The sequence below is a fragment of the Ictalurus furcatus genome, chromosome 13 (genome assembly GCF_023375685.1).
Source record: "Ictalurus furcatus strain D&B chromosome 13, Billie_1.0, whole genome shotgun sequence".
Classification (NCBI taxonomy): domain Eukaryota; kingdom Metazoa; phylum Chordata; class Actinopteri; order Siluriformes; family Ictaluridae; genus Ictalurus; species Ictalurus furcatus.
Genome location: NC_071267.1, coordinates 3,623,484 through 3,636,386, shown reverse-complemented (window position 1 = coordinate 3,636,386; position 12,903 = coordinate 3,623,484). Strand labels below are relative to the sequence as shown.

The following is a 12,903-nucleotide window of genomic DNA, read 5'->3' as shown; positions in this document are numbered from 1 at the left end:
ATTTGATAATGTACACTTAATTCGTGACATTTTTGGACATCTCCAGGCTATTGGGCTTAAAGACTGGTCTAATTTTTCTAGATCAGGAAAATGCTTTTGACCGGGTTGAACATGAATACTTGTGGAAGGTGCTGGAAACCTTTGGTTTCAACCCAGGTTTCATAGCCATTATCAAGACGTTGTACAGTGAAACTGACAGTGTACTGAAGGTTAATGGTGGTTTGTGTGCCCCTTTTAGAGTTTACAGAGGTATTAGACAAGGCTGTTCTCTGTCAGGCATGCTGTATACTCTAGCATTTGAACCTCTTTTATGTAAACTGAGAAATCAACTTTCTGGTTTTAAAATATCTCACTCCAGTGCTTCTCTCTGTCTCGCAGCATATGCAGATGACTTAGTCATAATGCTAGGAGCACAGACTGATGTGAGTATTTTAATTGATGTTTTAAAAGATTTTGAGATTTTATCATCTGCCAAGGTCAACTGGGCCAAAGCGAAGCCATTTTAGTTGGAGAGTGGGGTGGTGGGCAGCCCACATTACCAGCTGGTTTGGTGTGGAAAAACAGTGGTTTTAAGTACTTGGGTGTTTATCTGGGCAGCACTGAGTTTTAAATAAAATTGGGAGGGTGTTTTTGAACAGGTGAAGGGCAGACTGAGCAGGTGGAAGTGGCTGGTCCCAAAAATGTCTTACATGGGACGAACGCTGGTCATCAACAACTTGGCAGCATCAACCCTGTGGCACAAGCTGGCATGTGTGGATCCGCCGCCAAACCTGCTCTCAAACATCCAGGCCGTGCTAGTGGACTTCTTCTGGGACAGACTACACTGGATCCCTCAAAGTGTCCTTCATCTGCCCAAGGAGGAGGGGGGGCAGGTGCTGGTCCACATAGCCAACAGAACTGCAACGTTTAGACTCCAGTTCATCCCAAGACTCTTCACTGGACACAGGAGTTTGGTATGGAGAGCAGCAGCCTATAGGTTGTTACACACAGTAGGAGGACTGGGGTTGGACAGAACTTTGTTTTTAATGGACACAAGAGCACTAGACTTTGCTGGATTACCATTTTTCTATCGTGGGCTTTTTAATATGGAACCTTTTTAAAAAACAAATCAAGGGGTGCAGAACACCACACTGGCTGCTGGAGGAACCCCTGGTTCATGGTGGGCGATTAGACATCTCTGGTTTGACCACTCCTTCATTATGAGTCCTGGTCTCATCAGGGATTGTGACACTCCGGCAGCTGGTGAACATCACAGGAATGGACCTGTCACGGGCAGAGGACTTACCAGCGTGCCTGGGACTACGGTCCCTACACGTTGTGAAGGAGCTCCTACATCGCTGGAGGTCCACCCTAACGTCAGAGGAGCATGCTCAGCTGATGGACAACGAAACAAGCGAGACTGGGGCTACAGAGAAAGAACCTTTTCCCCAGCTGGTCATCGCTCCAGACCTAGATGGGTGTGGGGGTCCCCTCCTGGAGTTCAGCGGTGACATGAACATTGAGACAGTGTCCGGTAAGCTTCTGTACAAAGCCTGCGTGAAAGTTTTAAATAAGAAAAAGCTGAATGGGAGAGTGGACACCCCATGGCGAATGGTTTTAATGATGATATTAAACCAGAGTGGAGGGCACTATACAAACCACCGTTAACCAAAAAATTTGCTGACCTCCAATAGAGGATTTTACATGGAATTGTTTCTGTAAATTCTTTTATCTCCATTTTAAACCCTGAGGTCACACAGGAATGTCAATTTTGTTCACAGAGAGATACTGTTTTTCATGCTTTTATACATTGCTCCAGGTTGCAGCCATTGTTTTTGTTTTTAAAAAACAACCTGAGGTCATTTTATGTGGATTTTACTTTTCAGTTTTTTATCTTTGGTTTTAAGTATATCAGAAAGAACAGATTCAAGTGTCAGCTGATCAATTCTATCTTTGGTCAGGCAAAAATGCAATATACCTGAGCAGAAAAAACAAAGTGGCACAGAACACAGACTGCGATGCCATAAAAGTTCTCTCCAGACTGATCAAATCAAGAATTTTGATTTGAACTTTTACAGGAGTATGGGAGACTTGGAGATGTTCAAGGCAGTGTGGTGTTATGAGTAGGCTCTGTGTTCTGTAGTGGAGGGAGAACTTTGTTTTACACCAGTATTAGGCTGATAATGTTCTTAACAACTATCTGTTATTGCGCTGACTTATTTATTTATTTTATTCACTTATGGTTTTTCTTTTTAATGCTCCTTTAAATATTTATTTATTGAGTCACCTTTGACTTTAATGTGTATAGTGTGACGTGTGATAAATAAAGGATCGTCAAAAGTCTCTCTCTCTCTCTCTGATAGTGTGTACATCTTATCTGAGTACACAGAAGTCTGTATATGTATATATATTCAGTATATATATATTCTGATAATTTCAGCATTAAACTAAGAATCTTTCACTGAATTCTGTGTCTGTGTGATTTCTTCCCAAGCTCGGTACTGTGAAGGTAATAGTAGCATGGGTCCAAGAATTTAATTCTGAGGCTTTACAGTTTAATGGTGTCAGAAATGGGACATATGGATGGAGATAAGTGATCTTTTATTTTCGGCATTGTTGAAGTTTGGCTTGAAAATATCACATCGTTTTAGTCTGTGATGTTTTCTGCAAACGCAGTCATCGTAGAGACTTTCACTGAAAAGTTTTTTATTTTCAAAAAAATTAACTTTTTTATTTTCTGCACGAAGAGTTGTGATCTTGGCTATACCATCATCTGACCTGTGCTAGAGCAAATGTACAAAAAAAAAAAACGCCAAACATGATGCACTGCCACCACCTAGTGGCCCCTTTTAGGCATTGCAAATTGACTTCACACACATGCCAACTGTCAGAGGTCTCAAATACTTTGTTACTGTGGACAAATTCTCCAAATGGGTAGACGCTTTCCCATACTCAAAAGAAAATGCCAACGCCGTTGTTAAAATTGTAGCCAAAGAAATAATCCTGCACTATGGTATTCCTCAGGTTATTGATTGTGATAATGGAACATCCTTTGTTTCTAAGGTAACACACAAACTTTGCAATATCTGAAGATTGATTGGCAATTCCACATCCCATATCATCCACAAAGTTCAGGGATCGTGGAAAGAAAGAATCATACCATCAAAAGGCACCTCCCTAGAGAATCCCTCCAGCAATTGGGTTGACCTTTGATTTGACATCTAATCAGAAAATGAAATGGTCTCCTTTTGAGTTCATTATGGGCAGACCATTTCCCAATCCATGGACAAAGGGTAACCCAGGTGACTATACTCATCTCTATATATCTCTCTCTTTATCCACTGAACAGCTTACTCACCCTTTCCTTGCACAAATTTATTTAATCTCGAATATAATTTTATTTAGGGTGTGTGAATGTGTGTATGTGTTTGTGTGCCCTGCGATGGATTGGCACCCTGTCCAGGGTGTACTCTGCCTTGCGCCCGATACTCCCTGGGATAGGCTCCAGGTTCCCCGTGACCCTAAAAACGATTAAGCAGTATAGAAGATGGATGGATGGATGGATGGATAATTTTATTTAATTTCAGCAAATTTAAAACATTCATTTAAATTCCACAGTTGTTGTATTTTTCTACATTCTTTCAGGTCTGGTAATTACATTTAATGTTTCCGTTCTTTTGATGCTCTATCTGCACAGTAGTATGTATAATGTCCGTCTGTGACTTTTAAGCTTAAGCTTGGCATACGAGATTGGCAGACAGATCTGTAGAATCACGAGATTGGGAAAGAACAAGAGAGTAATTGTGAGACAGGTTGAGGAGGATGTGTGTTGTTGTTCCCTGTATTGAACAGCAATAGTTGTTCAATACGCTAGTTTTGAAAGTGTTCTTGAAATAAACTGACCTTATACCTTCATCAAAACACACATGTGGACCTTCTGTGTAACACTGACGCAGTTCTCCTTAAAAGTCTGAATCCACGAAAGGTTGGGGAAGCAGCCTTCAGCCCTCCTACATGTGTGGTGGCTGTTACCCACACTGCTGTCCTGATGAATTCACAACCCCAGTGGATTCATACCAGCCATATCAAGCACTGCCCATCTGTGACGAGAGACAATACTGCTATCAAGTAGTCCTTAGGAGGTCTCTTCTCATCTCACCTTAACACATACACATATAGCATTATATTGTATTAGAAACACACACATGAACTCTATCTTCTACTCTGCCAAAGCTTTACTCCTTTGCTACAACTGTTTAGCATCCACACTCATCTTCAGTTGACCTTTGCACCTGAAAACACATCAGAACACAGGCTATTGTTAACAAATACAAGTGCGATATTAACTGCAACATTGTTTGCCTCCTGGGAACAAGGCTCTGATTATATATACATCGCTTAACTCAGTGAATTAACACTTTGCTATGCCCTTTATATTGACCCGACCCTTTGTAAATGCGTGGCCATAGAGGTGACGGTCGTTTAAGGGAACGGATGACTTGGGGCAGGTGCACATGCACAGGTTCCCGTTGAGAACTAAGAGGACACAGATAAGTTCCACATAACTTAGGCATGCTCTCTGTCTGTTCTCTCTGTTCTCTGTTTTCATTTGAGAACTATTTTTTTTTAAATAAAGTGGCGGACAGCGACTATGGTCATACAATATTTACAATCTTTCACAAAATGAATCATAACTTTCGAATTAACAAACTGATTTACACCTGAAGGAGTCAGAGAAGAAAACAGAATCAGAGAATACAGTTCTTTATGGAAAACAGCACACGTTGTTACAGTTGTCTACACGTAACTATACGGTTGTTTACGTATATACATTAATGAAAGTCCAAACTAAATTAAACTGGAATATAAACAGCAGTAGCATTTCACATGTTTGCCTGCATTCTGAACTAAAATGTATACCACATGAATGAGAGTGCATGGTAAATGAGAAAAGTGCATGATGGGCCACAAGTATGACATGAAGCACATTCACACTTATTTACAGTTAATGAGCTGACTGACACTGCATTGATTCCACAAGAGAGGTATATGCTGGTGTGTATGCACTCAGGTTCACTCTTATGCAATCATTTAAATGTTCATCTGTCAGTCTTGTTCTGAATTTAGATTTGATCACATTCAAATCAGAAAACGCTGCTTCACAAAGGTATGTACATCCAAATAAAGCAGATGCTTTGAGGGCAGCTTGGTGAATGTTCTTGTAGTTTTCTGGGTCTACCAGACTCCAGAAATGTTGTGAATGTTGTTGAGATTTCAGCTAGATAATAATTTTGGAGATTAATAACCTCCATCTCCATCTCTACAGCACTGACCTTGAACAGTTCAGCCATGTGCTTTGAAATGTGATCAGTGTCTATCTCCATGAAAGGGTTGGCAATGAATGCCACACATGGCTCAAGATTTTCAAAATCACCGAAGCTTTCCTCAAATTCCTGCCCAAGCCTGGAGGTGGACAGGAGGTCACAATACTTGAGTACATTCAAAACTTTGGTTGCATTTGTGTGGCTTTCTAACATCTTTACCAATGAGGGGAAGTGTTGCAATCTTTTGTTTTTCAATTGATTAAGTTTAGCTTTAAATATCTTCACAGCACTGATCATATCACATATGGTTTTTCTTTACCTTGCAACTGAAGATTGAGCTGATTCAGTTTCTCTGTCACATCAGCCAATAATGCAAGTTCAAGCAGCCATCCAGCATCAGACAACAGGTTAGTGTCCTCCACCCTTGCTTCCATAAAAGCCTTAATTTCACTCAGCAAGGAAATAAAGTGGTGAAGTACCTTACTCCTACTCAACCATCTGACTTCTGTGTGAAGGAGGAGATCGTCACACTCTGCAGAAATTTCATCAAGAAACAGTTTGAGACATCTGTGTTGTTTGGATTTTGCTCGAATCGAGTTGATAATCAGAATAACCGGTGTCACGACATGATCAAAACCCATAACCGTAGTGCAGATTGCCTGCTGATGAATGATGCAGTGATAGTTCAGAAATTTAGGAAAGTCTGGGTCGACCTTGCAATGTGCAATAACTCCAGAGTGGCGTCCTATCACGGCTGGAGCTCCGTCTGTTGTCATAGACACCAGCTTTTCAAGGGGCATGCTGTTTTCCATGTAGTAGTTCTTCAAAACATTGTAGATGTCGACTCCTCTGGTCGTGGTTTTCAGAGGAAGTAATGTAAAAAACTCCTCTTTGGTGGAAAAATCATCAAAAACCATTTGAACAAAAACAACCAACTGGGCTGTGTAACGCAAGTCCACCGATTCATCACATTGAAATGAAAACCATTTACACCTTTGCATGTCCTGTTCTAACTGTCCCATCGCATCTGAAGACAGCAAGGAAACTCTCCTTGCCACTGTGTTGGCACTGAGCTGGACATCAGCGATAGCGGACATAATTTCTGTTTTGCTTTTGTGGTCCCTGAACAAAGTTTCGGCCATCGCAGTCATCGCTTTCTTCACCATGGCACCATCGGTGAACTGCTTCTTGTGTTTTTCAAGATGCGCGCCACTTTAAATGATGCCTCTGTTACAACATTTCCTCTCTTAATCGTTTTGGTGAATAAAGATTGTTGTTATAATGTTGCTTTCAGCTGCTTCACTTTTTCAGGTCGTAGAACACTACCCACAGGAAAATCCTGTGCAAAGTTACCATGAACTTGACTGAAATGGCGCTCAACATTGCATCTTTTACTGACAGCAACGCTAGCGAAGCAAATTAGGCACACACATCTTCTTCTTACATTGGTGAAGAAAAATTCACTCCCCCATTCCTCATGGAAATAGTATGTAATATTCCTTTTCTTTGATGGAACACTGTCTTTACTCTTCCTGAAGCACACAAAATTTTCTAATAGTATAATATAATATGTGCATGATGACGTGCTTGATTGAAACTTTGGCGTGATGGCCGATGTGGCAAATAAATACTATATTTTCAGTGGAGGGGGTGGGATAGGAAGTGGTATAGCCCACTCTTATTGGATGAAATGGGAAAAAGTTTCCAGAATGTCTTCGCGAGCTACCTACAATCAGGCCACGAGCTACTGGTAGCTAAAGGGCGACGTGTTGGAGACGTGTTGCTGTATCTTCTTATCTGAGTACACAGAAGTCCCTGTCCCTGTTCTGACACAATAAGCTCTCTGTTCATAATTAAATCAAGCAATGATCTAGCTCTTCCACCTTTTTGTATATATTTATTCTGATAATTTCAGCATTAAACTAAGAAGCTTTCACTGAACTCTGTGTCTGTGTGATTTCTTCCCAAGCTCTGTACTGAGAAGGTAACAGTAGTATGGGTCCAAGAATTTAATTCTGAGGCTTTACAGTTTAATGGTGTCAGAAATGGGACATATGGATGGAGATAAGTGATCTTTTATTTTCGGCATTGTTGAAGTTTGGCTTGAAAATATCACATCGTTTTAGTCTGTGATGTTTTCTGCAAACGCAGTCATCGTAGAGACTTTCACTGAAAAGTTTTTTATTTTCAAAAAAATTAACTTTTTTATTTTCTGCACGAAGAGTTGTGATCTTGGCTATACCATCATCTGACCTGTGCTAGAGCAAATGTACAAAAAAAAAAAAACGCCAAACATGATGCACTGCCACCACCTAGTGGCCCCTTTTAGGCATTGCAAATTGACTTCACACACATGCCAACTGTCAGAGGTCTCAAATACTTTGTTACTGTGGACAAATTCTCCAAATGGGTAGACGCTTTCCCATACTCAAAAGAAAATGCCAACGCCGTTGTTAAAATTGTAGCCAAAGAAATAATCCTGCACTATGGTATTCCTCAGGTTATTGATTGTGATAATGGAACATCCTTTGTTTCTAAGGTAACACACAAACTTTGCAATATCTGAAGATTGATTGGCAATTCCACATCCCATATCATCCACAAAGTTCAGGGATCGTGGAAAGAAAGAATCATACCATCAAAAGGCACCTCCCTAGAGAATCCCTCCAGCAATTGGGTTGACCTTTGATTTGACATCTAATCAGAAAATGAAATGGTCTCCTTTTGAGTTCATTATGGGCAGACCATTTCCCAATCCATGGACAAAGGGTAACCCAGGTGACTATACTCATCTCTATATATCTCTCTCTTTATCCACTGAACAGCTTACTCACCCTTTCCTTGCACAAATTTATTTAATCTCGAATATAATTTTATTTAGGGTGTGTGAATGTGTGTATGTGTTTGTGTGCCCTGCGATGGATTGGCACCCTGTCCAGGGTGTACTCTGCCTTGCGCCCGATACTCCCTGGGATAGGCTCCAGGTTCCCCGTGACCCTAAAAACGATTAAGCAGTATAGAAGATGGATGGATGGATGGATGGATAATTTTATTTAATTTCAGCAAATTTAAAACATTCATTTAAATTCCACAGTTGTTGTATTTTTCTACATTCTTTCAGGTCTGGTAATTACATTTAATGTTTCCGTTCTTTTGATGCTCTATCTGCACAGTAGTATGTATAATGTCCGTCTGTGACTTTTAAGCTTAAGCTTGGCATACGAGATTGGCAGACAGATCTGTAGAATCACGAGATTGGGAAAGAACAAGAGAGTAATTGTGAGACAGGTTGAGGAGGATGTGTGTTGTTGTTCCCTGTATTGAACAGCAATAGTTGTTCAATACGCTAGTTTTGAAAGTGTTCTTGAAATAAACTGACCTTATACCTTCATCAAAACACACATGTGGACCTTCTGTGTAACACTGACGCAGTTCTCCTTAAAAGTCTGAATCCACGAAAGGTTGGGGAAGCAGCCTTCAGCCCTCCTACATGTGTGGTGGCTGTTACCCACACTGCTGTCCTGATGAATTCACAACCCCAGTGGATTCATACCAGCCATATCAAGCACTGCCCATCTGTGACGAGAGACAATACTGCTATCAAGTAGTCCTTAGGAGGTCTCTTCTCATCTCACCTTAACACATACACATATAGCATTATATTGTATTAGAAACACACACATGAACTCTATCTTCTACTCTGCCAAAGCTTTACTCCTTTGCTACAACTGTTTAGCATCCACACTCATCTTCAGTTGACCTTTGCACCTGAAAACACATCAGAACACAGGCTATTGTTAACAAATACAAGTGCGATATTAACTGCAACATTGTTTGCCTCCTGGGAACAAGGCTCTGATTATATATACATCGCTTAACTCAGTGAATTAACACTTTGCTATGCCCTTTATATTGACCCGACCCTTTGTAAATGCGTGGCCATAGAGGTGACGGTCGTTTAAGGGAACGGATGACTTGGGGCAGGTGCACATGCACAGGTTCCCGTTGAGAACTAAGAGGACACAGATAAGTTCCACATAACTTAGGCATGCTCTCTGTCTGTTCTCTCTGTTCTCTGTTTTCATTTGAGAACTATTTTTTTTTTAAATAAAGTGGCGGACAGCGACTATGGTCATACAATATTTACAATCTTTCACAAAATGAATCATAACTTTCGAATTAACAAACTGATTTACACCTGAAGGAGTCAGAGAAGAAAACAGAATCAGAGAATACAGTTCTTTATGGAAAACAGCACACGTTGTTACAGTTGTCTACACGTAACTATACGGTTGTTTACGTATATACATTAATGAAAGTCCAAACTAAATTAAACTGGAATATAAACAGCAGTAGCATTTCACATGTTTGCCTGCATTCTGAACTAAAATGTATACCACATGAATGAGAGTGCATGGTAAATGAGAAAAGTGCATGATGGGCCACAAGTATGACATGAAGCACATTCACACTTATTTACAGTTAATGAGCTGACTGACACTGCATTGATTCCACAAGAGAGGTATATGCTGGTGTGTATGCACTCAGGTTCACTCTTATGCAATCATTTAAATGTTCATCTGTCAGTCTTGTTCTGAATTTAGATTTGATCACATTCAAATCAGAAAACGCTGCTTCACAAAGGTATGTACATCCAAATAAAGCAGATGCTTTGAGGGCAGCTTGGTGAATGTTCTTGTAGTTTTCTGGGTCTACCAGACTCCAGAAATGTTGTGAATGTTGTTGAGATTTCAGCTAGATATAATTTTGGAGATTAATAACCTCCATCTCCATCTCTACAGCACTGACCTTGAACAGTTCAGCCATGTGCTTTGAAATGTGATCAGTGTCTATCTCCATGAAAGGGTTGGCAATGAATGCCACACATGGCTCAAGATTTTCAAAATCACCGAAGCTTTCCTCAAATTCCTGCCCAAGCCTGGAGGTGGACAGGAGGTCACAATACTTGAGTACATTCAAAACTTTGGTTGCATTTGTGTGGCTTTCTAACATCTTTACCAATGAGGGGAAGTGTTGCAATCTTTGTTTTTCAATTGAGGTAATGACAGTTTAGCTTTAAATGCCTTCACAGCACTGATCATATCACATATGGTTTTTCTTTACCTTGCAACTGAAGATTGAGCTGATTCAGTTTCTCTGTCACATCAGCCAATAATGCAAGTTCAAGCAGCCATCCGGCATCAGACTACAGGTTAGTGTCCTCCACCCTTGCTTCCATAAAAGCCTTAATTTCACTCAGCAAGGAAATAAAGTGGTGAAGTACCTTACTCCTACTCAACCATCTGACTTCTGTGTGAAGGAGGAGATCGTCACACTCTGCAGAAATTTCATCAAGAAACAGTTTGAGACATCTGTGTTGTTTGGATTTTGCTCGAATCGAGTTGATAATCAGAATAACCGTTGTCACGACATGATCAAAACCCATAACCTTAGTGCAGATTGCCTGCTGATGAATGATGCAGTGATAGTTCAGAAATTTAGGAAAGTCTGGGTCGACCTTGCAATGTGCAATAACTCCAGAGTGGCGTCCTATCACGGCTGGAGCTCCGTCTGTTGTCATAGACACCAGCTTTTCAAGGGGCATGCTGTTTTCCATGTAGTAGTTCTTCAAAACATTGTAGATGTCGACTCCTCTGGTCGTGGTTTTCAGAGGAAGTAATGTAAAAAACTCCTCTTTGGTGGAAAAATCATCAAAAACCATTTGAACAAAAACAACCAACTGGGCTGTGTAACGCAAGTCCACCGATTCATCACATTGAAATGAAAACCATTTACACCTTTGCATGTCCTGTTCTAACTGTCCCATCGCATCTGAAGACAGCAAGGAAACTCTCCTTGCCACTGTGTTGGCACTGAGCTGGACATCAGCGATAGCGGACATAATTTCTGTTTTGCTTTTGTGGTCCCTGAACAAAGTTTCGGCCATCGCAGTCATCGCTTTCTTCACCATGGCACCATCGGTGAACTGCTTCTTGTGTTTTTCAAGATGCGCGCCACTTTAAATGATGCCTCTGTTACAACATTTCCTCTCTTAATCGTTTTGGTGAATAAAGATTGTTGTTATAATGTTGCTTTCAGCTGCTTCACTTTTTCAGGTCGTAGAACACTACCCACAGGAAAATCCTGTGCAAAGTTACCATGAACTTGACTGAAATGGCGCTCAACATTGCATCTTTTACTGACAGCAACGCTAGCGAAGCAAATTAGGCACACACATCTTCTTCTTACATTGGTGAAGAAAAATTCACTCCCCCATTCCTCATGGAAATAGTATGTAATATTCCTTTTCTTTGATGGAACACTGTCTTTACTCTTCCTGAAGCACACAAAATTTTCTAATAGTATAATATAATATGTGCATGATGACGTGCTTGATTGAAACTTTGGCGTGATGGCCGATGTGGCAAATAAATACTATATTTTCAGTGGAGGGGGTGGGATAGGAAGTGGTATAGCCCACTCTTATTGGATGAAATGGGAAAAAGTTTCCAGAATGTCTTCGCGAGCTACCTACAATCAGGCCACGAGCTACTGGTAGCTAAAGGGCGACGTGTTGGAGACGTGTTGCTGTATCTTCTTATCTGAGTACACAGAAGTCCCTGTCCCTGTTCTGACACAATAAGCTCTCTGTTCATAATTAAATCAAGCAATGATCTAGCTCTTCCACCTTTTTGTATATATTTATTCTGATAATTTCAGCATTAAACTAAGAAGCTTTCACTGAACTCTGTGTCTGTGTGATTTCTTCCCAAGCTCTGTACTGAGAAGGTAACAGTAGTATGGGTCCAAGAATTTAATTCTGATGCCAGTATCAGCAAAATCTTAACAGGTTCATTTTTCAGATTCATTTTCAGGAATTAAGCTCATGCAACTCGAATGTGAAGGGGTGGCGCAGCATAAACTAGTCTTCAAATGTGACAGCGCCCTGTAAAGAGGCCCCATTTAAGGGGGTTGCTGAGATGTTGCTGCACATTAATTTAAGATGAAACTTTCTGATAATTTAAATGATCAACACTCAGGGCCCTCTCAGTATGTGGGGCCCCAGGCAATTGAGTACCTTGCCTGCCCTGTAGATACGCCTCTGGGTGTGCTTGATGAGAAGTCGGGTGATTGAGAAAGAGGCAGTGTGTGCGTGTGTGTGTTCTGGGAAGTGCAGTTCATGGCGGCCATGAGAGTGTGTGTGTGTGTGTGTGTGTGTGTGCGTTCTGGGAAGCGCAGTTCATGGTGGCCATGTCTGTAGGCCGTGAAGCATGTTGGGAGATCTGTGATGTTCTTGTGGTGAATCCATAGTTGTAAAAAGTCAGTGCACATTTCCTTGTGAAGATTTGAACACCAAATAGGAATGAGAGTCTGTAGTTTTGTAATGGATTGTGGTGTAAGTGAACAACTGACTTGTTGCATCACTAGAGGGAGGCAGAGAGCACCGTCTTAATCATAATCAGTGGCCATCAGCGCCACCTGTCTTCCGTCAACCTTGCCATACATGCAGTCCTCTTCAAAAGTATTGGAATTCTTTTGTTTTTGCTACACACTGAAGACATTTGGGTTTGAGTTCAAAAGATGAATATGAGACAATAGA

General features: G+C 40.9%; 1 protein-coding gene across 1 annotated transcript; it reads right to left on the bottom strand.

The window, feature by feature from the left end:
• Positions 1-2,014: 2,014 nt before the first annotated feature.
• Positions 2,015-6,944, bottom strand: LOC128616762 (zinc finger BED domain-containing protein 5-like). The gene is made up of 2 exons (XM_053639557.1): positions 5,623-6,944; positions 2,015-4,271 (listed from the first exon to the last, which is right to left on the bottom strand). The coding sequence occupies exons 1-2, from the start codon at positions 6,467-6,469 to the stop codon at positions 4,255-4,257; spliced, it is 864 nt and encodes a 287-aa protein (XP_053495532.1). The 5' UTR covers positions 6,470-6,944; the 3' UTR covers positions 2,015-4,254.
• Positions 6,945-12,903: the final 5,959 nt, after the last annotated feature.

Bases quoted from the DNA above. Each gene is read 5' to 3' on its own strand.
- LOC128616762 (XM_053639557.1), bottom strand. From the start codon at position 6,469: ATGGTGAAGAAAGCGATGACTGCGATGGCCGAAACTTTGTTCAGGGAC.